At 47.1% G+C, this 26,535-nt stretch overlaps 3 protein-coding genes and 1 pseudogene across 3 annotated transcripts; all 4 read right to left on the bottom strand.

The window, feature by feature from the left end:
* Positions 1–4,929: 4,929 nt before the first annotated feature.
* Positions 4,930–5,574, bottom strand: LOC120683588. The gene has a single exon (XM_039965676.1). The coding sequence runs from the start codon at positions 5,350–5,352 to the stop codon at positions 5,080–5,082; it is 273 nt and encodes a 90-aa protein (XP_039821610.1). The 5' UTR covers positions 5,353–5,574; the 3' UTR covers positions 4,930–5,079.
* A 327-nt stretch (positions 5,575–5,901) lies between these two features.
* Positions 5,902–10,712, bottom strand: LOC120682626 (diacylglycerol kinase 5-like). The gene is made up of 13 exons (XM_039964598.1): positions 10,521–10,712; positions 9,238–9,460; positions 9,028–9,150; positions 8,815–8,943; positions 8,354–8,439; positions 8,036–8,159; positions 7,865–7,913; positions 7,504–7,586; positions 7,327–7,394; positions 7,071–7,148; positions 6,866–6,953; positions 6,652–6,768; positions 5,902–6,578 (listed from the first exon to the last, which is right to left on the bottom strand). Exons 2-13 carry the CDS (start codon positions 9,457–9,459, stop codon positions 6,249–6,251), a joined length of 1,497 nt encoding a protein of 498 aa, XP_039820532.1. The 5' UTR covers position 9,460; positions 10,521–10,712; the 3' UTR covers positions 5,902–6,248.
* A 4,440-nt stretch (positions 10,713–15,152) lies between these two features.
* Positions 15,153–15,725, bottom strand: LOC120681348 (spidroin-2-like). Its single transcript, XM_039962849.1, has one exon. The coding sequence runs from the start codon at positions 15,723–15,725 to the stop codon at positions 15,153–15,155; it is 573 nt and encodes a 190-aa protein (XP_039818783.1).
* A 3,339-nt stretch (positions 15,726–19,064) lies between these two features.
* Positions 19,065–22,696, bottom strand: LOC120681347 (annotated as a pseudogene).
* Positions 22,697–26,535: the final 3,839 nt, after the last annotated feature.

Here is a 26,535-nt window from a genome sequence, read left to right as displayed (position 1 = left end):
TTCACTTGATGTTGTTGGCATATTTGCAAAGGAGAAGATGTTGGAGTTGATGTTGATCAACTTGGGGAAGCAAGAAAGGTTTTTCGGTGTTCTCCGAAAACTAGGTTGGATCTTGGAGTGGAATACTACTTTGATCCATTGTGTTTTGGATCAAATATTCAGTTGGGTTGTGTATCCCTCTGAATAAGCTTTCCATAGAGTCCAAGATCACCTAATTTGGACACCGGAGCTAAGAGTTATGGTCCGCTTCTGGGGGCGGACGATCCGCCGTTGTCTCGTTTGAGCTCGAACATAACTATTTTTGACTCTGGATGGTGGTACAAAGTGAAATGCGGACCGTCTGGGCCATGGGGGCGGACGGTCCGCCTTTAAAACCTGAAACGGGCGTAGAAACTTGGTCTCTCTGTATGGGGTGTCAAAATGTAATGCGGACGGTCCGGCCCTTGAGGGCGGACGGTCCGCCTCCTACTGAAAATTCTAGGACAGAAACACTGCGGTTTCTGTGTGTGCTCACTTTTTGAACGGCGGACGGTCCACCCCTGGGGTGCGGACAGTCCGCCAGTCACTTCCAGATTTAGTCAGAGACGTTTGCAAATCGATTGGTTCGTAGTTTTGAACCGCGGACGGTCCGCTCCAGGGGTGCGGACAGTCTCCCCGGAGCTCTACCGGTCGACTCTGACACGTAATCATTGCAGTTCTAGCCGTTGGTTTTGAATGGCGGACAGTCCGGTCTCTGTGAGGCGGACAATCCGCGAAACCTCTTGTTTTCACGGGATTTGAGTGTAACGGCTAGTTTGGGACTTCCCTCTATAAATAGAGGTGGTGGCCGGCCATTTGAGAGGTTGAGCACCTTGGGGACTTGGTGTCCTTGTGTGAGAGTGCTTGAGAGCCCTCCAACTCACTTGAGTTTAGAGCAAATCATATACGCTAAGTGAGAGAGCGATTCTAGTGCATTGCTTTGAGAGATTGCAAGAGATTGGCACTAGGTGATCGAGTTGCAAGCCGGTGGTGCTTGTTACTCTTGGAGGTTTCCACTTCCTAGACGGCTTGGTGGTGTGTCTCCGTCGTGAAGCCTGCAAGAAGTTTGTGCGGTGCTCCGGAGAAGAGATTGTGAGGGGTATTATGCTCACCCCGCGGGAGCCGCGAAGAGCAACTCTTGTTGAGCGAGACGCGAAGAGCAACAAGTGGTCCGGCCGGATCATGTGCTAGAGCTCGGTGTGAGCACTCCACGTGGGAGTGTGTGACTTGTGAGTCACCACTAGCAAGAGGATCGGCGGCAACCTTGGAGCCTGTCTCGACGGGGATTAGCTTGGTTGCCTTGTTGGCAACCAAGTGAACCTCGGGATAAAAATCACCATGTCAACTTTGTCTATTCTTCTCGGTGATTTGCATTCTCCAAATCACAAGCCTTGTATTTCATATATATCTTGTGCTTGTGTAGTTGCTCTAGTGATTAGTTAGCTTGTGTAGCTTGTTAATCATCTTCTTGCTTGTGTAGCATAGAAGTAAAGATTCTAGTGTAGCTAATTAGTTTGTGTAGTATAATTAGTTGTCGTGCTTAGTTTGTGTAGCTAAATTAGTTTGAGCCTTTGGATTTGGTTTGTGCAGCCTTGTCCATTGTGCATCTAGTGAGCTTAGGTTGGCTTTGTGCTTATGGATTGGTTAAGTTCGGCAATGATTTTAAGTAGAATCCAGTGTGCTTCATGCAGCTGCATGTACCTAGGACCTTCTTGAGACTCAAAAAGTTGTGATTCGGAATCTCAAGCAAAGACTATGGTCACGCCATAGTGTAGGGCGCTCCGAAGATTTTTGAAAGCAATTATCTCTTTCTATTGTACAGATACAATACAACTATGATCGCGTTGTCATGCTTATGCTGCTGCCAGATTTTTTTGCATCTTTAAGGAGAGTTAATGCGAGACATAGATGGTAATGTGAGTTTTTATATCTTGCGGACTCTGTATTTAAATTAATTGGATACAAACACTTTTGGGTAGTTTAGAATATTGCATCTTCATTAAATTGGACATGGACTCTTTTGGCCAATTTAGACTGTTAGATCTTAATTAAATTAAATGATGAGTATTTATTAATTTTATTTGGTATGAAATTAAATTTTGCTTTTTATTATTGCATTTCACCTATACTATTTATTTAGCTATTTTTCTTCTTAGTATGCTTCTTAATCACTACACACATCAACAATGATTTTTTTGTATTCTAGTTCTTCCATTTATATATTTATTAGTCATATTTGATGCCAATTTAAGTTTATAATTCTGAATTTGCGAATTTAGTAATTGTATTCAACATGGACTCTTTAGTTAAGTCCTAGTTTTCTTATTTTTTAATTCTGAATTAAGCTAGTTACCAATCGTATTCAGCACTGACTCTCTGTCATGTCCTAATTTTTCTTTATTTTTAAAATTCAAAATTAGCTATTTATTAATCGGTTATGGACTCTTGAGTTTTTTGAACCGTTAGATCTTCATAAAATCTAACGGTGTAAATCCTTCTCATTTTTAATTAACGTAGGAATTTCTAGACCCTCTCGACGAACGTGGTGGCTTCTTTTAACACTCCGTTAATAATATAGTAGAATTTTATACTTTTAATTTTTAATTTAGATATTCAGCCAATATTATTTTTTTGTTGAGTGATAATGCTAATTTTCTTAATTTTATAATTCTGTATTTGACTATTTAATAATTTATTCAACACAGACTCTTTGGTTAAGACATAATTTCCTTATTGTTTTAATTCCGTATTAAGCTATTTAATAATTGTATTCGGACATTGACTCTTTGTCATGTTCTAATTTTCCTTAATTTTTTAATGTAGGAATTTCTAGACCCTCTCGACAAACGTGGTGGCTTCTTTTAACACTCCCTTAATAATATAATAGAATTTTATATTTTTAATTTTTAATTTAGCTATTCAGCCAATATTATTTTTTTGTCGAGTGATAATGCTAATTTTCTTAATTTTATAATTCTGAATTTGCCTGTTTAGTAATTTATTCAACATGGACTCTTTGGTTAAGACATAATTTCCTTATTGTTTTAATTCGGAATTAAGCTATTTAATAATTGTATTCGGGCATGGACTCTTTGTCATGTCCTAATTTTCCTTAATTTTTAAAATCCAAATCTAGCTATTTATTAATCATATTTGATATGAACTCTTGAGTTACTTTGTACCATTTGATCTTCATATAATTCAACGGTGCAAATTCTTCTCTTTTTTATATTAATGTGAGAATTTCTAGACCCTCTCGGCGAACGTGATGACTTCTTTTAACACTCCCTTAATAATATAATAGATTATGCTACTTATTAAGATGTGCACCGGTCAATTTGACCGTGGCTTCGCCGCCCCTGCCACTCGTCATTTTTTTTTTGGCTAGATTCGCCCTGGCCAGAAATTTCACAGGAAGTCCCCGTCCACCCGACCCACCACATTCGTTTGCCTGTGTGCTTCAAAGTTGAAAGCCTGCAAGCGGCAGAAAGAAGCAAAGCTACCACACATCACGCTTCAATGCTTCATCAACATGATAACCCTGAAACTGACAGGCCCCCAACTCAAACCCACCCCGTCCATCTCCCCTGGCATCCTCCTCGCTCCGGCTGCATCCATCACAAGTTGTCTGCACGCACCAATCCCCATTTCGCTCGCTTTAATTTGTTCTCACTTGGCAAATTGCACGACCACTAGCGGCTCGAGATCCCCTGTCGCTGACGGGAGCATCAGTGTCGTCCACGGACCTGCAGCGCGCGGAGGCTCCCACATATTTACGCACACCGGAAAAGAAAATCATGGACGCAAACCGCGTGCCCGGCCGCCGCTCGATCAATCCTGACGGTTTCGGAACTGAACTGACCGGCGCTGTGTCCCCCCTCGCGCCGCTTATATACAGTCGGCGTGCGCCGTCTTCCATCACCAGCACAGTAAAAATCCACTGGATTCAGAACGCAGAGTTCCAGCAGCCGCCAGCCAGCGTCGATGAGCCTGAGGTACGCGAGCAGGGTGGTGCTGCGAGCGGCGCAGGCCGTGCGGGCCAGGCACCCGGCGGCGCCTAGGCCGATGGCTGGCGGTGTGAAGCCGGGGACGGCACCAGCGGCGCAGCGGCCGCAGGGAGTTGGCGGCGGCGGCGGCCGGAGCAGCGTGCCCGTCGAGAAGGCAGTCGCGGTGGAGAAGCTGAGGAGGAGGAAGGCGCAGAAGGCTGAGAACGTGATGCACCTTGTGTGCTGGGGACCCAACTAGGCTGCGTTCTTGCTGATTGCTGTCCAGTTTCTCGTCGGTCACCTCGAATTCTAGCAGAGTCATGGAGACGTACGTGTCTGTATATGATCTGCATGTGTTCACTGATGTAAAATTGTCACAGTAGCGCCGAACTTTCTAATTGCACTATGTTGCATGATGCATGGGTCACCTCACCTGCTTCAGTAATTTTCTTTTGGCAACCTGCAATTTCAGAGCTGACACAACATGTTGACCATTTTGGGAAGTTTTACGTTCTTGTAGTTGGTAGATCCGCACGCTAGCTCGCAAGATTTGTTTCCATTGAACCGCTTAACTTAGATCACGTAATCCACGAAGAAGCTTATTAGATTTTCACATGAAACAGCGTGCATAGCTGCAAGCTTCGTTGCGTTGATCGGCATGGTGATTCAGCTGGAACAAGAGAGAACACGCAGCCTTGTCTTCCATTCAGAGACACGACACAATCTACCGCCGCCGGCCGTGAGTTTGAGGCAGCTGGTGTGTGCGGTGGCGCTGCGACGACGGGAACGACAGCTCCTCAGCAGGCTGAGCTGCAGAAAACACTCAACCCAGAACTGACCGCTCCGGAGGTCCAGCAAGACGAGCACCTCATGCGGCACAAGCGTGCAGAGGCCGGGCGGATCGTCGGAGGGGAGGACGAAAAGCTAATCGGAATCAAATTATCGGTGTCCATATATTAGATCATATTTATAAATTTACATTTTCTTTTTTCTTCAACTCAAAACAGAAACGCGCACAACGCTAGGCATTGTAACACCCTGAAACCATCACACACAGAGAGATGCTCTCCTACTTTTAGGTGTTGGGCCCCCAGACGGAGAGGAACATGACGGTGCGCAGCGCCTGCTCGGCCCGCCGCCGCCTCTCCTCCTCCGCCTTCCTCCTCGCCGCCGCGGCGGCGCTCGCCCTGCCCGAGTCCACCGACCCGGCGGCAGGCGCCCTGCTGCTCCGCGCCATCGACGCCGACGACGAGGCCGACTGCGCCTTGTCCTTGACGGACCTGCCGGTGCTCTCCCGCACCGCCTGCGCCGCCCGCGCGCCCACCCGGCTCACGTACCTCAAGCTCATCGCCTTGCTCTTCTCCTCCCACACGAAACGAAATCACCGAACGCTTCTTGTCCTCTTCTTCTTGGTTGGTTTTGTGGATTGACCTGGAACGTGAAGAGGCGCGGGTGCTTTATACTGCCGTGGAAGGAAGCAGTGTTGGGGAAGAAGGCGGCGCCGCTGGGCTCTCTCTGCCAGTCTGCCTCTGTGTCTCTTGTGTTTCTGGTGGGCGCGCGCGGAGCGTGGTTTGTCTGAAACGGCGGGCGTCCGCTGCGGGAACAGACCACTCCAGAAGCCGGCGTTTGGCGTCGCTTATCCTATCTCCATCCTCGCTCGCGTCACATGTGACGTCGGCCGCAACGCGTTCTGCCTGCCGGGGCTCGGATAGATTACGAGCAAACGATATTTCTGACCGAACACGGTATCAGCCTTTGCCGTGGATTTCCCGGACGAAGAAAAAGAAGCCGTGCCCTCTGTTTCCTTTTTTTCTTGCACGCGCTTTTTTTAAGAAAAAAAACATGTTCTTTATTTTCCACAACTCATGATGTTTTTCCTTATTCAGGACGAGAAGCAGAGGGACAACAACCAATTAATTAATTAACATAAGGGATGGTCCAGCCATCTGTCTAACAAATGGGAGGCCTCAAATCTGTCGAGTTTCTAACCCTGATTCATTGCCCATGTACATCTACCGATCCCCTCCCACCACCGTTAAACTTGAGATTTACAGGATAATATGGAGCATAATGAGCAGTATCGGACGCTAACAGCAGTTGTTAGCTTCTGAAATCTGAACTTCACACAGCGAAGAAAGGGCGCAGCAGCACTAAGCAGCAGTGAAACATTCATTCTGAAATGGCTTCTGAACTTTCAAGCAGCAAGGGCAACCCAGCACGAGCGGAGAAGCAGCAGGACGCGCTCTAGCTAAGATGAGCGATTTCCACCTCGTCGGGGATCTTGAAAGTGGCCGCCGCACCGAACTTCTTCCTCCCGTCCTCCCACTCGTCCTCGTCCTCCAGGCTGTTGCTGTCGTCGTCGTCGTGGCTGTGGCACGACGGGGAGGAGGGGTCGTTGACGCTCTTCGACTTGCACGGGTCATTGGCCAGCATGGCCACCTGGCGGAGGTGCGAGATCTCAACGACTACGGTGTCGTCCTCCTTGGGGAGAGGCTGCTTCCATGGCTCCCCGTCGATCCTCATGAATGTGTGCTCGGCAGCTCCTTTGTGAAACTCGAAACGGATTCGGTGGGCCTGAAAGTAAAACCAAATCAGCAATGCTTGCACTGTACCAGACGTTGATACTCGATAGAGCAGAGTACTTCACCTGCGCTAGCCGGGTTCCATGGCCATTAGGTGCCAGCAAGACGAGCCCATGCCAGGCATCACGGAAACCAACAACCTCAATAAGGCCATCATCAACATATGGTGCAGTCAGGTCTCTCTGCATAATGCCATGAAAACTTGTGAATACCTTCCTGTAGTAGTAGGTCATCAGCACAACAACGAATTGGTAAAAGGTTTCAATAAGGGAAACTCACGCCTTGTACTTTCCTCGTGCTAGGTGTGCCCCAAGGGTTAAATCCTCCCGAGAAACTTGGCAGGTTGAGGCAGATAATTGATCGAATGCTGAAAGAAGAGGGACAGATTTCGTCAATCATCATGGGAAGCAGATGGGATGTCAGAGGTAGAAACTTAACTTTAAAGTGATACTGCTGACAGTGCAAAGGTTAAGGCATTATTTACCTGCGAGGAATCATAAGCTCTTTCCACTGGCCACCAGGTCTTTTCATGATCTTCACCTTTGCAAGTTGGGCAATGTTCCTGAAAGTGGGGTCAAGGAATACAGAGACTCTTAAAGTTGATTGTGCAGAGTTCCATATACAGGCAGAACTAGTGTCATCCATAGTTTGATAATACACGGAACATTCTGATAGCGAAAAGAAAGTATAGTGATATGACCATGATCAGAAGCATTATAGCTGCATTAGTGAAAAATTACCTTGAGGAAGGATGGGTTATAGAAGCAGCAAACCATCCTTGTTTAAGTCCAAGCTTAGCATATGTACCCTGCATCGAAGAAATGCATTATATGAACCATTATATACCCAAGCGGATGTTGCTTGCAAATCTGAATAAACCATCAAGGAAATGAAAAAAAAATTGTCTTTAAATATACCTGATTTGTTAGCTGGTTTTTGAACTTCTCTGGATTTCTCTTCCTTTCAGAGTGGAATTCATAAGATACTTGTGCATCCATTCCTGCAGTATATTTAGATTATGATGGTCATCATTATTAACCTTTTCCAATATTCGAATCAAGATATACTTAATGATCTACTAGACAAACGGCCTATGATTTGGCACTGGGGCATCACAATTCCCTGATACTTAAGTTCTGATACATATTTCCTGAGTAGCAATAGTGAAAGTTTGCATCTACTTTATTATAAGGTACCATGCACAATGAACAATTCTTGAAAAAGTTTATGGTTCAAAGTGGTAGGTGTTGGTTGTCTGGGAACAGAAGGAACTCTTACCCATGCTAAAATAATTCCAGAATCCTCCACGGAATGTGTGGTAACCCTCCTGAAAAAGCAAATAAATAAGATGCTGGTTTATATATGCCCCTTAAAACTAGAGAGTGATTATCAATGGCTGATTTTACTGAAGTAACAGAAAAAAGATTGCATCTGAAAGATATTTCTTACCACATTGAGAGAGTCGCAGTCTGATACACGGTGGAATGCATGCAATGAATGTGGAAGGTCTAAGGGAGCAATAGGATCACATGGGCCATCCTGTGGAATGCGCATCCTCATGATGATATGCCAACTGAAACAGATAAATACAAGCTAATTAGAGTGTTTTCTTTCCTATGCTGGAGAGAAGGATTCAAATCTCGCTGCAAGATGAGTGGAATAACAATAGGAAAAAAAAGCATAAAATACTTCATCAAATGAGATAGAGGAAAGACCATAGTGTCACATGAAAATATTTTTCTTTAATTCTTGTAAGCAAGATGGTACCTATCAATATTCATTTCCCTTGCTCCTTTTACTTGGGCCAGGAATGATTTCACCGCCGCTTGATCAGTAGCTGGATTCTTTTTTCCCTGCAGTCAAATTAAAATTCAATATATTTTCAAAAAAGTAAAACTTGCTATAGAAGCATAATTCCTAAAGAATATGGCCATGGAACTAGCAAGATCGCATAGGAACAACATTATACTAATTTATATTTAACAGGCACTGATGTTCAGGCATTTAAAAAGAAGTTACAGAAAGCATTCATAAAAAGTGTACATTTCTTGTTACTAACTTTTATGGTTTTACTGTATATGTCAAACAGTCAAAAAAAGAAATTTAACTTGCATATTCCTTAATTTGCACAGAAAAACATAAATATTCCAGACACATAAAACACAGAGGCATTCATCACACATTAGAAAAATCTGTATGTAAAAAAAAAACAAACGCCACTAACATACCCATCCAAATGAGAAAGGTAGGTTGTTTCCAGTTCCTAGAGGCACAGTAGCAACAGGAGGTGGATGCGAAAGCTTAAGATCACTAACTACTCCAAGCAGCCAACTTGCTGTGCCATCACCACCAGCAACCTGTTTCAAAGTTCCTTTGTTAATAAAAGAACATCCAAACAGAAATTCTTTTTGGGTGCATAAATTCAAAATTAGGATACTCACAATTAGTCTCAAGCTCTTTTGAATTTGAATAGCAAGAGGGTCACCGTTAGACTTGAGCTTTTCCAAGTTGCAGTACAATCTGTGCAGAACCTTATCAGGAGCCTCTTCTGAGAGATCAAAAACCTATGAAAATTTGAGTGGATCTAATAGTGAGAACATGATTCAGAGTGCATTCGTATTACAGGTTTTCCAAACTGCTAGCCTCTTTACCTGTGCTTCATTGAGAAGTTCACGGTATGTTTTGATCAGACTGCTTCCCAGTTGACCACCACTTCTGGAGTTGATGAAGACTACCACAGGACAACATGGCGCATTGTCCGGAATGATTTGTCCAGCGTCCGGTTTCAGTATGTAATCTGGGATGTAGTAGTCTGTCAATGGCCCGCATGGGCTGGAGCAGGAACCATTAGTTCCATTTCTATGTAGATCCATCCTGTAAAATCATCTGCATTAGTGATTATGGTTGATTTTTCCCCCTTATTAACCTTACACTATGCAAGGCGGAAGCAGGAGAAGAGGAAAGAAATTACAAGCCGCAGGAAGGTAAAAAGTGCTCTTAAATCTAGACTAAAGATTTCACCATAAGAATCCCCATTTACTTGTTTACAGTATTTCTCAAATAAAAGCATGCAATCCACAGTTTATAGGAATCCTGATGCAGTATCCTTGATTACAGGAGCGAATCTAAGAATTGGCCTACAAGAAAAATACTGGAATGGAACAAGGAATATAACCAAGACCACAGGGAGCCTATAGGAATCCTGATGCAGTATCCTTGATTAACATCTGGTATATATGCATGTCCTAACTATATTTCCTCTGAAACTGTTCTCCTTCAATCAATTCAGGGTCGTCACAATTCACATTCTATGCGTGCTACTGTTTTGGTATCATGTAATGTAACAAGAAACAAAAAGTAGGATAAAAGATGACCACGTTCAGGAAAGGTGGCTTCTTCTGCGAATAAAGACAGGAACCTATCGATTCTTTTTCATTATTATAAAAAAAATGATTCTTTCTCAGAAGAATAATTGTAATTTCTTCCAGTTTTTTTCCGGGGGGTTGGGGGGTTGCTGGAAGTACAAAATTCCCAAACGACCAAATCACAATGCCACCAGTTTTTCTTTGTAAAACAAAACAATGCCATTGTTCCCACAATAGAGGAAAAAAACTAATCGCATCAAACTGAAATTGAGCGCAACTAGGCAAAACAGGGCCGCCGGTCCATGGAAGGGAAGGACGCTTCTCGGGCACGTCGCTAATGTAATCACCACCGCATGGGAGGTTAGAGCAGAGCAGCAACCAACCAGCGGTAGCAGGCGTGGATCGGGATCTTGCAGTGCAAGACCGAATTCCGACTAGAAGAAAGCAGATCATAGTTCAAATACGGTGACCCAGAACAAGAAATCTCCAGGCGAGAATCAATGGCTGCAAGATCCCCATGAGACGAGAGAGATAGGGAGCGCAGAGGTGTTCGGTTCCATAGATTTTACCTGCGACCTCAAGAATTGGGGGCGTCCCCCGCGTGCTCCCGTGTGGATTGGGCTCCTTGAGGACAAGAATTCGGTGGTTTTTGGTCCCGCCGAGAGCCTGAGAAGATTATTAATAGGGAGGGAGGGGGATATGGTGGCCAGGGGAGGACGACGAGGAAGCAACGGAGAAAGAGAAAGCGATACCCGTTCGAATTGCCTGCGTTCCATCCATGGTGCTCGGCATTATTGTCCATGCCATCCATTGGCACTTGGCCTTGGCACGTGATGGCAGCATTACCTTAAGCGTTCTGACTATTCTTTTTCCACTTTCGTGTGTGCGGATTAACTTACCAATAGCTCCTTTTTGCGGGCGGTTGACTTACCATAGTTATTAATAAATTGTGTTAAAAAAACTAATACGAGTTGAAGTGATATGCTGTATATATGGGTAATATCAGGTAGGTGAATCCAAGTTCTACAGAAATTCCTTCCTGTCGGAAAAAAAGGCTAAAAGATTTATAACAAATATAGCATCCACACAAAATGGAAAAATATTGCATGTATACCAAAGGAAATGGCTACATATGCTACAGAACCTAGGACCAAAACTGTATGGCTACTGGTGTTACTGTGTGAGGCATGTGTGAATATTGGTATGACTTCTCTTGTGAGGCATGTGTGAATACAGTAACACCAGTAGTCATACAATTGTAGTCACACAGAACCTAGGACCCCCTGTTTTGAACTTCTCTTGTATAAAAAAACAAATTTGCTTGATTCCAAGTATACAATTATCCATCTACGAGATCCAAACCTAATTTCAAAAGTTATATTGCTGTAGCATTTGATCAAAGGTGAATCTAATGGCTTCTATGCAGTTTATATAAGGCAAAATAGGTGTTTTCGTCCCTCAACTTTGCCTCAAAGGTCAAGTTCGTCCTTCAACTTTTGGATAGGCCAATTTAGTCCCTAAACTTCTATTTTTGAGTCAAACTCATCCTTATATTGATATGGTGGTCCATATTAACATGAGGCTAATGAGAAAAGTCATTTATCTTCTCTATGTCCTCGCCCACAATCCGCAAGCAAGCATCTGACCGATGTCTGCTTCAATTTCTCTCAGCAAAGAAGCCACCAATATCTACGTAGCACATGCTAAGAACAACGAGTTCAAAAAAAAAATGTATGTGCAAACCCCCAACTTGATCCCATATTACAACAGTGCCAGCAGAAAATGAGGAGAGAAAGAAGAATTCAGGGGTAAAAAGGACTTTTCGCATTAGTCTCATACCATCGCGGAGTGCCACATCAGCATAAGGATAAGTTTGACCCAAAAATAGAAGTCGAGGGACTAGATTAGCCAATTTGAAAGTTGAAGGATGAACTTGACCCTTGAAGCAAAGTTGAGGGACCGAAACGCCTATTTTGCCTTTATATAACATTTAATGGCAATGGCGGAGGCAAGATTGAGCTCTAGGAGGGGCTTTTCTCTTCTTCTTCCTTCTCTCGCCTCCCCTTTTCCAGCGGTAGGAGGGGCTCCAGCACCCATCGCCGGATCCGTCCTTGTTTAATGGGACAAGCCGGTAGTTTTCAAGCCGTGAGATTGCAAACGGGAAGTACATTTTGCATTTTATATGCTGCTTATGTAGATCCAACGTGTACGTGTACCTGTACTAGTATTCAATAACAATAATACTTGAGTTTTTCCTTGAAAAAACTTGGTAACCCAGCTCTCGTTGACCATCACAAACAAGGGGGCTAGGTCATGTAACCATTTTCTGTATCTGTTGAACCGTGTTAAGTAGAGTAGTGATGATACGAGATTACGAGTACTTTACTTGTAGTCCACAACTACTCCATATGAAGCTCAACTAGAAGGCGTCACTGGCGCCCGCAGCCACTACCCCCGGTTGGCACAGGCCCATATGAATCCGAGTCCAGCGTCAGCGGTGGCAGGCAGCAGCTGCCACCGGGCATCGAGCCATCGACCGTCTAGAAGCAAAAACGTGACGAAAAACCAGCTCGCAGTTGCCAGTAAGCCAGTTGCAGACGCTGCGACCAATCAGTCCTGGTCGCCATGGCAGTGGTTTAGTCGTTGCTCAGGACGTAACCGTAACCGTAATGTCTCGCCCCATCTCAAACAGAAAGGGTAAAATGGGGAAAGACTTGGTTGCATCCGATCCGATCCCTGGCCGCTGACATGTGATCGCCAGAACCGAGGGGTGGAGAGGACAAGTGGGCGCGTGGTTGGGTTGGTGCGATGCCATTGCCATGCCATGCACGCCGCGCCCGTGTGAAACGGGGGGACGAGGCGAGGGGAACTTCCATTCCAAACCCGCAGATCGATCGGGGTCAGATTCAACCCGTTTGATCTGACGAGTCGACGCGTCTGGCCGGGCGAGTCGTCGACGTCGTAGCAGCGCCGCGCCGCGCCGGCCGTCGAGTGGGGTGGGTGGCACGGCGACGGCGACGGCGCACGGATGCTTAGCCGCGTTGAACTCCGCGAGTCCGTCTGTGAAGGTTCGGAAATCGCGTCTCCTAGGCGGAGAAACGGCAAGATTTTTAAACACCAATCCGGTTTGGATGGTTCCTTCGAGCTGTTCGAGGACAAAACAGCTACTACAGCTGGTCTGGTCACCAAGAATCTGCTACGTCTCATCCGAACCAACCAAATTGACCCACCGGCGCTTCCCTGGAAGTGGAACCACGGCAAACGGGATTCTTTTGTTTTTTTTTTCGATGAACCAAATCGTTTTTTTCGTTTGGTTTCATGAATGGAGCAAGTCAATCCACCATCTTGTCCCTTTGGAGCACATGGCAGAGGGGATGCCATGTCCCCACTGCAATGATTGAACGAGGAGATAATAAGACGATCATAAAACTGTCATGTTCCCTCGTTTATTGCATAGCCGTGTGATTATTATCGATAAGAATGGTGATGGTGTTCGAATCGTGGAAATAAATAGGCTAGTTTTTTCATGTTTGCTGCCTTGCTGGCTTGCTGCTAAGATGGAGGGAGGACGGTGCCACTTCAATCAAACACGCCGAATTCATGTCCTCTCGCTGTCACTTGACACGGCCCGGGAGAAGCAATCTGCCCCAAAGACCCTTCTTTTTTTCCTAAAAAGGAAAAAGAAAGAATCTCAAGGCCCTTCTTCGCTGGAAACAGGTTTCCACGCACTGGCCCATTTCGAAAAGCAGATTTCAATTCTGGCCCATAATGATCCCAATCGACATAGCCCATTAGCGCAGTCGGGCCCTATGCCCTACAAAAGCTGGGCCATGCCCCATGCTGCCCATTGGGCTTCGATCGAGTCCTAACCCACCCGCCCGCGGCCTGCCGGAGACCGGAGAGTTCCAGCCGGCGATGATGAGGAGGATAGTTTGTCAAAATTTAGTGCCAGAGCTCCACACTGCTTTTACGCATACAGTACATTACCCAGGTGCTAGGCAGGGTTTTATTTTCCGACCGGTTAGCGGTAACCGCCGGCCTCCGGTTCTGGTTTACCGGACCGGTTTGACCGGTTACCGGTCGGAACCGGTCAAATTCAAATTTGAATTCAAATGGCGCAGTTCAACCGGTTCGTACCGGTATACCGGCCGGTTTGACTGGTAACCGGTCGGTTTGACTGGTAACCGGTCGAATTCAATTTTTTTTTGTTTAAATTCAAATGCCCGCAAAGTATACTAAATAAATGTTTGTATAATATATTTTAGTCTAAATGAACCCTCCAACCCTCTTTTGTACTACTTTTACATTATATTTGTATATTTTTGTATGCACGTTTTTTTGTTTAACTTCAAATCCCCGCAAACTATACTAAATGAACGAATTTTTGAGAAAATTTGACACCATTAGATTCGTCGCACCTTGAAGCAGGGGCGGAGCCAAGAATTCCAAATGAGAGGGGCCAAGCAGTCATTTGGAGGGGGCCAAAAGCTAATTAGAGGAATCATATAGTGTATTTTTGTATTTGATTAGAGATTCTAAGTGGAATTAATGGAGCATTAGGGGGGCCAGGCCCCTGCCCGCCCCCCATGTGGCTCCGCCCCTGCCTTGAAGTATTTTTAGGAATTTTTTGAGAATTTTTCATTTTTTTGAATTCAAATTTAAATTTTGAATTTGGACCGGTTTCATACCGGACCAAACCGGAACCGGGCCGGACCGGTTTGACCGGTAACCGGTCAAACCGGACCCGTTACCGACGGGTTGGTGAACCCTGGTGCTAGGATCAGGACTTACGAGTGTCTTGTCAGCAGTGAGGAACTCTGATGGTCCATTATTGCTGCAAAGTGTGCACATCCCGCGTCTGAAGTTTCAGAGTTGGTCCTCCAGAACGGGTCATTGGGGTGATCCCAGCTTATTTTTTTTTTGCTTCCTGGTTTTGCTGTGTATTGTTGGAGTATATTGAGCCCATGTATAGAGGCCCATCTAGAGGCACATGTATAGGATCTATATATATATATCCCACCCTTCTAGAGTTTGGAGGAATACAAGCCATTATTCTCTCCTATATGGTATCATTAGCCTAGCCCTCTCTCTCCCTCTCCCCGGCCGCCGCCGCCGCCTCCATGGCCGGCCGGCCGCCGGCGCCGCCGGCCCTCTCCTCCCCTCCCCTCTCCTCCTTCCCTCCACTCTTCCCTGCTCCTGGATCAGGCGCAGGCCCCTCGGATCGGGGTTCCCCTACCGCCGCGGATCCCCTGCGGGCGCAGGCGGGGCCGCCCCTGTGGGCGCAGGATGCGGACGGCGCCGCTGCTGTCTCCGCCCAGGGCGCCTGGCGCGCGCCTGCCCCGGCGGCCGCCCCTGCCCTGCCCTGGCGTCGCTGCCTCTGGATTCGCGGGCGCCGCCGCCGCGAGCGCCGCCTGGGCCGTGGGCGCCGCTAGATCTGCTGCCACCTGGCGCGCCCCAGCCGCCGCCGGCCCGTGGCGCGCCCTGGAGACTGCGCAGCACGCCGGGGCCGCGGGCCTGGCCGCCGCCACCCAGGCTAGCCCCGCAGGATCCTCCCCCACCGCCCCTGCCGGGGGCGCGCCACTGCCGCCAGGGCCGCCTCCCCCTGGGCCGGCCGTGTCCGCCCCTGATGCTCGCCGGCCGGCCATGGACACGGACGGCACCGCTGCAGCCGCCACCCAAGGTGCCTGGCGTGCGCCTGCCCCGGCGGCCGCCGTCTCCCTGCCCTGGCGCGCCTCTAGCGCTGCCGAGCTAGCCTCTGGCGCGCTTCCGGCCATTCTGGGCGGACCCACCCTCGCCGCCGCGGTGTGCCCCTGCTGCGCCGACCTCCAGCAGCAGGGCACACCGCTCGGAGCCCCTACAGCCGCGGGTCCTTCCCCCGCCGCTGCCTCTGCGGGCGCGCTGGGCGCGTGGACCCCCCCCGGCCGCCCCCGTGGCCCCGTCTGCTCCGGCCGCGGGCGTGTGGTCTTGCTTGGCCCGATCTGCCGCGGTTCCTCTGTTCCAGGCCGCCGCCCAGGCGCCTCCTCCGCTCCAGGGTGCGAGCCGCGCTGCCGCCGCTGCCGCCTCCCTCGCCGCCACGCACGCCGCACAGGCTGCCATCGCGCCCGCCGCGCCGGCTCAGGCCGTCGCGCCCGCAGACCTGGCCGCCGCCGCCTTTGTGGCCGACGTCGCGCCCGCCGCGTCCGCCGTCGCGCCCATGGACCGCTCGCGGGCCGCTGCCTCTCTCGCCGCTGCTCAGGCTGTCGCGCCTGCCGCGCACGCCACGCAGGCCCAGGCCGTTGCGCCCGCCGCGCAGGTGGTGGGCCCTCGTCCTCAGCCCCGGCCGACGGCCATGCTCGCCGCTGCTGCTCCCCTGTTCGCGCCGTTCTGGACCCCGCCCGCTCCACCCAGCCAGCAGCCGACCTGCCCTGGGGGTGGGACCAGGCCACACTGGCGCAGTCCTTTAGCACCATGGGGTGGACGCCGCTGGTTAGCCCGAGTGGATCGCCGACTCGGGTGCCTCCTTCCACACCACCCCACATGCCGGTATCCTCTCTTCTGTCCGACCCCCACACCCCTCTTGTCCTTCTTCCATCATGGTTGGTGACGGGTCTAGCCTTCCTGTCACCGCCGTGGGTTCTGCTTCTGGCTCTTTTCGTCTTCCCAATATCCTTGTTGCTCCTCAGATGGTTCATAACCTTCTTTCCATTCGTCAGTTTACAGCTGACAATTCTTGTTCCATCGAGTTTGATTTTTCTGGCCTCACTGTAAAGGATTCGGGCTCCCGTCGCCCGCTACTCCGGTGACAGCACGGGGCCCCTTTACACCCTTCGCCTTCCTTCTTTCGCTGCACCACTCTCGCCTTCTTCTTCGCCCTGGCCGTCTTTGTCTGCCGCTTTTGCCGCGACAACGTCTTCCACCATCTGGCACAGCCGTCTTGGTCACCCTGGCCGTGATGTTCTGACTCAGCTCAGTCGTAGTACCGATGTTCCTGGTACTAGGGCTCCTACTGAACCTCTCTGCCATGCGTGCCAGCTCGGTCGTCATGTTCGGCTCCCTTTTTCTTCTTCTTCTTCGCATGCGACGTATGCATTTGACCTTGTTCACTGTGACCTGTGGACCTCTCCTGTACTTAGCCTTTCTGGTTACAAGTACTATCTGGTGGTGGTCGATGACTTCTCGCACTACTCTTGGACGTTTCCTTTGTGCGCCAAGTCTGAGACCTTCCCCACCCTCCTCCACTTTTTTGCCTGGGTGTCCACTCAGATCGGCCTCACCGTTAAGGCCATCCAGTGTGACAACGGGCGTGAGTTCGATAACTCCACCTCCTGTTCCTTCTTCCTCTCTCGGGGTATTCAGCTGCATATGTCTTGTCCGTATACCTCTCCCCAGAACGGCAAGGCTGAGCGGATGATTCGCACGATGAACGACGTCGTGCGCACCCTTCTGATCCAAGCCTCTCTGCCCCTGTGCTTCTGGGCGGAGAGCCTCCACACCGCCACCTACTTGCTCAACCGTCTTCCGTCCACTGCTTCTCCTACTCCCACTCCGCACCACGCTCTTTTCGGTACCCCTCCTCGCTACGACCACCTTCGGGTCTTCGGGTGTGCGTGTTACCCTAACACCTCCGCCACTGCTCCTCACAAGCTGGCGCCCCGCTCGACTCGGTGTGTGTTCCTTGGTTACTCCCCTGACCACAAGGGGGTACCGATGCTTTGACCTCACTTCTCGCCGCGTCCTGATCTCCCGACACGTCGTCTTTGACGAGTCGGATTTCCCCTACTCCACCTCCTCCACACCTTCTCCTGACCCCGAGCTGGAGTCTCTGTTTCTGACTGACCCGGTGGTTCAGCCACCGTTACCTGTCTGTCCTTTTCCTGCAGGTTTTCCCGGCACACCGGCATTGCTTCCGGTGATTCCTGCTATGCCGAGCGCGGCCCCGGTGCCCGCGGTCGCGCCACGCGCGGTCCCCGGACCTCCGGTCGTGCCGCGCGCGGACCCGGTGTCTCCCGCTGCGCCATGTGCGGCCCCGATGTCTTCCCCTGCACCTGCGCGGTACACTCAACTGGTGCAGGTGTACCGGCGTCGCTCGGCATAGCCCAAGGTATGCCGCATTACATATTTCTAGTATAACAATTTCTAGTTGACAATTTCTACACATCACTTTTTTATTTGAATTTTTTACATTTTTCTTAGGACAAGGTTTTACGGAAAATAATTTTTGGTGATGATAAAAGGAAAAGGTGGAAGGAGCATAACATATCTACTCAGAGATTTCCTTACCTGATTTCTAGCTAAAGTATTATCTGATATCCAATCTTTGATGAGATAAGTTCTTGATGGGTTTGATTTGTGTATTTTTGCCTATGGTCAAACTGGTTCAAGAAGACTTACACAATGGTACGAGAGCAGGGCTTAAGATAACAAAGTGGAATTGATAATATTTTTGGGAATATTACTATTGGTGCTTCTTGTTGTTTTTTCTTCGAGTGGACCAGGCACATCAAAAGAAGACCGGGGTGTTAACTATCGAGCTTTAAATGACATGTTTGACATCTCTCGAAGTGGAAGGAATGCTTTCTCATATGAGTTGGGAGTGCAGATGGTTGAGATTTACAATGAACAAGTGCGGAATCTTCTATCAAAGGATATTGCACAAAAAATTCTAAAATACTATGGTATAGCAAGGGGTAGGAGAGCACCCCTATTTATAGACTCCGTGACTCATATGGTTTTACCATGTGTCCATCTTCTACACACCTTTTTAGGGCAACTCTAGTGTGGGTGTAAAAGCGAACCGTGGCAAAAAACAGTGAACCATGCACACTGCACGATTCGAATGCTCGTGTCAGAAGATAAAACCGAACTCCGAACATGGTTCGAACACAACGAAGTAAAATAATCGTAAAGCAGCTCAAAAGTGCATGTTGGCAATGGGGGGCACTAACAGGCAGGACATCTAGCAGGTAAAGAAAGGTATTTTATTATTTAATGTGGGGCTCACGAAAGTGATGTTTACACTATTGCCAGCGAACCGTGCAGAGCCAACCGAACACTGCCCTTTCAATTCGAATGCTACACTTGAGCTGCTCTTACAAAATATTTAACTTTAGAAAAAATTGTTACCGGTACGAGCCTTCCTAAAATCACGTACAACGTTCATTTTCAAAAGCAAACTGAATGCATGCACCCCGAAAAAGACCAAGATACATACTTGTGTATCGGAGCGAAATCACACACCATTGAGGAACTAAGTGATGTTACCCAAACTAAAAGGATTTTTCTAGAATATCAAAGCTAAAAAAATCAATCTATCTCACAAATCACAGAATAACCCAATGCAACTTTACACCTGCTGGAAAAGTTACCACCTATGTGAGATATACCGAATAGCTGCTGCGTGACGTGCCAGATGCTTCCTGAGTTGAGCGATCCGCTTCGTGAAGAGGAGACTCGTTTTTGTTGTCCAACATTAGCCTCTTAGGTGCACGAATTTGCAAACTGTTACTGTTTAGCATCGCAACTACTGCAGACATGGTAGGCCTGTCATCAGGCGATTGTTGCACGCAGAGAAGGCCTATCTGTACACATCTCTCCAGCTCAAACAGGAGCTCAGGCTCCGGTTGGGCCACGGCTGGATCAAGAAGGTCGCTGATCGTACCTTGATTCCAAGATTCCCAGGCCTAAAAAGTGGTTAAAAAAACATATTATGCCCATTTCATGAACATATGGAATGGAGATGATACTGCAAAGTTTTTTTTGTCAGCAATGTGCTCACATCAGAAAGGAGGGCTGGGGTGACTGCGTTCCTTTTCCCACTGATTATCTCCATCAAGATGATTCCAAAGCTATACACATCACACTTCAGTGTCAGGTGCCGTTCACTAGATAAATACTCTGGAGCCGTGTACCCCCTTCAGTTAACAGAAAACATGTCAATCAATTGAGGCCCCTCACACGCTGTTATGGAAATTTTGTCTTGCAGTTTAGAATGAAATGCTTAGGAAATTTTTTATCCTAGTTAACAAAGCTCATTTGCCTTGTTTACAGCGACAGTTGCTGTTAGTCTCATTGAACCTATAACAGAGCTCATTTGTTTTAGTATTCATCATTATGCATGGTTCTATAGTATGGTCTAGATGCATGGTTAGAAAATATTTTCTAGGTGCATTTTACTATGCTCCTCCGGATGGTAATGATAAAACGAGGCAATGGATGTGATCAAATAAGTAGAAGTCTAACTCCAAACACACTTGATTTGAATCACTAGCTGAGTGGTTGGGGTTTGAAGCATACGCTGATTTTATTAGTGTTGGATCTGTCTCATCAACAACAAAAAGTTTTGCGGTTCCAAAGTCTGCGATCTTAGGCCTCCAATTGTCATCCAGAAGTATGTTGGATGATTTTAGGTCCCTGTGGATGACTTCCTCGCTTAGTCCATGAAGATAAGCAACGCCTCTGGCAACCCCACGAACTATTTCCAGCCTTCGATCCCAATTTAGCAAAGCCCTGAGTCTAGGATTCCTTCCTGTCAGTTCCATTCCCATAGAAAGCATATGAGATCTTCAAATTCACATAAAGATTATGATCATATATTCATAACCACACAGGCACGCGCGCGCGCAGACACACACATAGGTACTAAGTGCAGTAGATAACATTATTAAGTACCGAATATGTAGAGGTTCAGGCTCTTGTTCTTCATGTACTCATAGACTAGGATTCGCTCCTTCCCATCCTGACAGTAAGAAAGGAGCTGAAGAAGATTGCCATGCCTGAGCTTTGACATCACTCCCACTTCTCTCACGAAAGCATTAACGCCTTCATCAGTAAGAGAATACTGTATGAGTCTCTTTACAGCAACTTTTCTACCATCAGGTAAATGTCCCTGGTGATTGTGCAACCTGATGTCATGTTGTCTATTTTTTTTCTTGAACTGTAAAGTACAATACTTCGGTCCAAGATAAATGTTGCGACAGAATACGAGTGATTCAAGCACTGAAAACCATAATTACTAGTACGAACCTCGTATACGATTCCGAATCCACCACGACCAATGATGTTGCTTTCAGAGAAATCTCCAGTAGCCTTCTTCAAACTAGACAGTTCAGAAGAAGGCACGGTCGGGGCAGGAGTAGTACGCTGAATAAAACCTTCAGGAGTAGTTGGACCTGTAGGCAGAATAATACTATGATCGAGGAGTGGCAATACTCGACATTCAGATATTCAGTTAGAGATTAGCATTAGCACTTATTGCCCTCCTTTTCTAATCTTAGATTCTGAAACAACAGGGAGAGCAATAATTTACCTGTGTTTGAAGGTCTCCGGCGCCGGCGCCTCCTCATCACAACCAGGACCAAGAAAGCAACAAGAAGAATCCCAACGAGGGAACCAACGGCACCAATGACGGGGCCAGTAGGAAACGCCCGGGGCCGTGACGGCAGCGACGGGGGCACGGCCGCCGCCGCCGGCGTGAGCTCAGACTCCGCCAGCCTCAGGTAGAGATCCTGCCCTTTGTCGACGTACCGCATGTCGAGCAGATCATCTGTCCACATGATGCAGCCTCTACCGTCAGCGCCGGCGCTGATGTCCGCGGCGGCGTAGGCCAGGCACGAGCAGTTGGCGAGGCACCTCGCCCTGCACTCGTCCACCGTGATGCCGGTGTCCACCGACGCGTTGTGCGTGTCCGGAAGCTTCACTCCGGACACCGGCACGAACCCGTCCGTCGTGGTCCCACCCGCACAGTTCAGCGCCACGTTCCGCTGGCATCTGCCGGCGATCCTCGACGGAGACGCCAGGGCGAACCCCCTGATGCAGCCGCAGAACGACGCCGCCGCCGCGCTGACGTTGCACAGGTTGAACGGCCCGCAGTTTCTGTAGGCGTCGCAGACGTCCCTGGGCCCCTGGTAGCTGGTCTGCCATGCCCGGCTGCTCGCGTCCCACACCAGGCGCTTCACGTCGCCGTTGTCCGTCAGCACGACGTAGGTGAAGGCGGCGCCGGGCTTGACGTTGTACCCGTAACCCGTAGGTCACCTCCCGCGGGCTGATCACCATCTGGTACTCGAACAGGTTCTGCTGGTAGGTCAGCACCTCCGGGATGCCGCCGAAGCGCACGCCGTTCCAGGGGCCCGTGCGGAACGTCTTGACGCTGCCTTGCCACACGATGTTGTCGGGCCGCCCGCTGGTGTCGAGCACGCGGCGGAAGGCCCCCGGCGACGGGTCGTCGGCGGAGCGCCACGACGTGAGGTACCACTCGTCCCCGCTCGAGAAATCCTTGCCAACCTTCATGCCGGACAGCATCACGTTGGACGGGTGGTCGAAAGAATGCCACAGGACAGTGGTGCTGCCGGGGTTGCGCACGACTAGGTTGCCGTTGTTGAGCAGCTGCGCCTCCACGGGAGATGTGCTGCTGGAGTTTGACGACCATGCGATCCGGCCGCGGAGCCGTCCAGCAGGAGAAGGCTCCCCGTGTCGCTGACCATGAGGACGCCGGAGTTGTCGTTGACGGGGCGCTCGCGGTTGGCCACCCAGCAGACGGCGTCTCTGGACACGGTGAACCAGATGCCGAGGTACCTCTTGGTTGACACCCCGGGGGAGAAGAAACCCATGGTGAATGCGCCGTTGGCCGAGAGACGAGCGTCTCGTTGTCAGTGATGTTGCGGCCCTTGCTGAACGTGTCGGCAATGCCGTCGGCGGCGAAGGCCCTGGGAGGAACTAGGATGAACGAGATGATGAGGAGGCCGAGAAGGTGGCTGCAGGTTGTTTCCATGGCTTAGGATGGCTCTTGCTAAGCGCCGAGCCAGACGTGGTTGAGAAAGAAAGCTTAGAGCCGCAGGCATAATGCTGCTTTGCTTGGTAGCTGAAAGTTTTGTATGAACTCTCTAATGAATTTAACTACCCAAGGAATCGTGATTTCGAACTTCAAAGAGTACGTTACACATTTTTCAATAAAATACTTCAAGTTGTTTTGAAAAAAAAAACCCTTCAAGTTTTGGGTGAAGGGGAATAAGTAGTGTATTTTACTCCACCCCGAAGCTTGGTCCAAGCTTGATCTTTTACCACTTCATTTTGTTTGTTGCAGCCTCTGGCATAAGAGATGCGATTTATGAATTCCAACTCAAATTGCAAGTCAACTGGCTATTCTTTGAACGCAGCCCTGTTTGATTGATGTTCTATATTTCCATTCTTGATTGACTTGACTCCAGAAGTCTTCCTTCTCGAACAAATTTTATAAGCTTGTGGTTCATGGTGTGTACTCCTATTATATCCGCTTGCATCCTATTCAAATGGATGAACCCAAGAGACATTGCTTCTTGGAAGTTTCACCTCCACTTCCATTATTCATTTTTCGAGTAAAATACATGGCAGGTCCTCAAACTAGTCAGAGTGTATTATCACGGTCCCTAAATTTGTCAAGGTGTGTCATCCCGGTTCCTAAATTTAGAAAACCAGAAATCCGGGTCCATGCAATAATTAAATGTAGTTTTGAACCATATTTTTAGTTCAAAAACAAATCTAATAAATAATAGATATAGTTTTTAAACCATAAAAATATCTCAAAGCCCCCAAAATTCTTCAAAAATTTCAAAAAAGATACTTGAGATACAACGAAGCCTAAATAAAAATAATTAGAGCTCAAAAAATATCGGGTGAAAATATATTTTCACATTTTTCTAGAGTTAAATTTAATTTTAGAAGTTTACAAAAATATTTTCACGAGCTCTAATTAGTTTCAAAATATTTTCATGAGAATTTTAGAGACTTGGAGATATTTTTGTGGTTTAAAAACTATATCTATTATTTGTTGGATTTGTTTTTGAACTAAAAACATGGTCTGAAACCACTTTTAGTTATTGCATAGATCCGGATTCCCGGTGTTTTAAGTTCAGGGACCGGGATGACACACTCTAATAAGTTTAAGGATCCGAATTTCTGAAGTTGGGGGACCGGGTTGACATACTCCATCCGTCTCAAAATACTAGTCATTCTGGGATTCAAAATTTGTCCTAAAAAACAAGTCACCCTACCCTATTTAGAAAGTGCATGTGCATTCAAGAATCAATTAATGCCAAATATGGATAATATATAGGGACAACCATGATCATTTTACCTTTTTATTAATTTATCTTAGAATTTCTAAGATGACTTATTTTATGGGACGGAGGGAGTATCTAACAAGTTCGAGGACCGATCGTGTAGACCTAACGCTAACCGAACAATCATACATCGAGGAGCTACTCGTGTAGGATTTTCAGTAAAACTGTCGAGGATTGCAGATGATTGCTTGTGGGTCTCAAGGAGATGGTTGTGCTAGCCAACTGTCTCCACATTAAAAGAAATTTAGGCTGATGTCAGTTATGAGAAGTCAAGAATTCAAGATAAAGTGTGACAAAGCCCTGGCTCGCAGCGGACCCAATCAGAACTGAGTATTGTCCACCTGCCGTTTTGATGCTCCAAGAGCCAGATTAGTTTACAGTCGAGTTTCCTTGACTTTATGTAATATTCCCATCCTCCTTATATGACATGGCAGCCGACTTTTAAAAAAAATAGTTGAAGGACCTAACAGGCGATCTGAGGGGGTGAATAAGAGCCTTTAAAAATTCTCCAAGAGAACAAAACTTATGTCCCGAATTCAACCCGACGCAACTCTCTTCTAACCGCCAAGGTGACACAAGCCAACACGTGACGCAAAGCGGAAGCAAGAGAAAACGATATGCTTGACCAAGGCACAACACTAAGCGGAAGCAATGATTACCAAGTGCAGCAAAAGCTTTTCAAACACACTCGCGCAAGAGTTTACTTCAATGAGCATGCAACGATTCAACAATAATTACCAAAACACAAAAGAAGCGGAATCAAAGCTTGTCGATAAGACCGACCAATAGTCTCACCAACATATTAGAACTATTCTAGCTTTACCAGAAAATATAAGTATTAATCAATGTAAGTAAGCAACAATGACAAGATTCTAAAAAGGAGTTATTCAGATATTGCTTAAATAAGAATCAAGTGCTGCCAAGCAAACAAGAAATGAGCTGGTCTGACACAAGCAACAATGACAAGATTCTAATCGGCTTTATAGGATTTGAAACGAAAATAAAGTCAAACATATTCTGAGCTGGATAGATTTGATAAAAGCTAAGACTACATGAAAAACCTATAGATCTAGCAGATATTGATAAATTGTGAATAAATCTAAACGAAGCAACAACGATGCGCCAGTTGAACTAAAGCTTAGATTTAATCGGTAAAAACGAAAGCTTACTAGCAAACCAAGTCGCTCGAATGTAAGACGTCCTTGATCAGCTCGAAAGAAGTCGTATAAAAAGGGGTGGCGAAGTCGCCAAAAAAGAAAATCAAAGTTGCAGGAAATTGTAAAGGTTTGTTGTATTGGATGTGTATCAAACTTTCTACAATGACCAGGGACTCATTTATAGCCTGCACTAACCGAGTCCTAGCCGATTACAACAAATACAACCTTGACGCAAAAGAAAAAACCTTCTGAAAAAATACTGCCTTCCAAACCGGAGCCCGTCAATATTTGGCCAATTCTATCCTTTCGCTGTTCAATAGAATCTTCAATCGGCAACAAACCATCAACCGATTTTCTTGCCAAATCCGTCATTGCCTTCAAAACCAGCAATTTCCCTTTCTTTTAATATTCATCTTGACGCGTGTCAAAAAAGGCGTCAACAATAGCGAAAGAATACATTATTAGAATCTATAGAGAAAGATCTAAAATTTTAATGGAGGAATCTTATTTTTATTATGACCTTAAGGTGGTCAAAACTATAGTTGAAACTAGAACTTTGAATCTGCCTAGAAATTAGGATAGCAAGTCTAATAATTATGTATCTCCAAATTCATATGTCCAAATATTATGAAACTCTACCAGATGGTAGATAGATCTGTAACCTCCAATTTTGTTAGTATGAACTTTGCTAAAAGGGTCAATAAGATGGTCTAAAGAACAGCTAAATCTTAACTAAAAATTTTGTCAACAAAATAGTACACCTGAACTTTAAATCCATATATGGAGTTTCACTTATCCAAAAATTATGCTCTTTACTGATGTAGAAAGATTATGAAAGTCACTACAATACTTTCATAGTTAGAAAGCCTAATTATTCCTTTGAGGCATTCAAATACCTCCTAGATATAGCTCTGTCCAGTTTTTCGTCAGAACATGACAGCTAACTCATAAAATTCATATCTCTCAAATTCCTTGGGCTAAAATCACAAAATTTGACGAGCTACTAGATCTGAATGCCCCCTACAATTTTGTAGTTCATCCCATGACTTAGTTTGGCCTCTAAGTAGCCCAAATCATCTTCTCAACACAGCTACAATAAAATAGTGAATCTGAAATTCTAGAGATACACCAAAACGTTCTTTGTTCCCCACTAATCCACTAAAACTCAAGGCCAAACTCCTACATGAACGCCTAATCAGTGTAGGGAAAGAGCAAATCTTGCTCACATTGAGTTTTCCCCAAACCCTAGGCAGCGGGGAGTGAGGGGAAAAAGCAAATCCGGCCCTAAGATGCGCCTCCTTGAGCTCCTCTTACTCTTATCGTTCCGTTTTTGCTACTCTCTCCAAGGATTGGGT

The sequence above is a fragment of the Panicum virgatum genome, chromosome 7N (assembly GCF_016808335.1).
Source record: "Panicum virgatum strain AP13 chromosome 7N, P.virgatum_v5, whole genome shotgun sequence".
Taxonomy (NCBI): domain Eukaryota; kingdom Viridiplantae; phylum Streptophyta; class Magnoliopsida; order Poales; family Poaceae; genus Panicum; species Panicum virgatum.
This window is presented reverse-complemented; position numbering and strand designations above follow the sequence as displayed.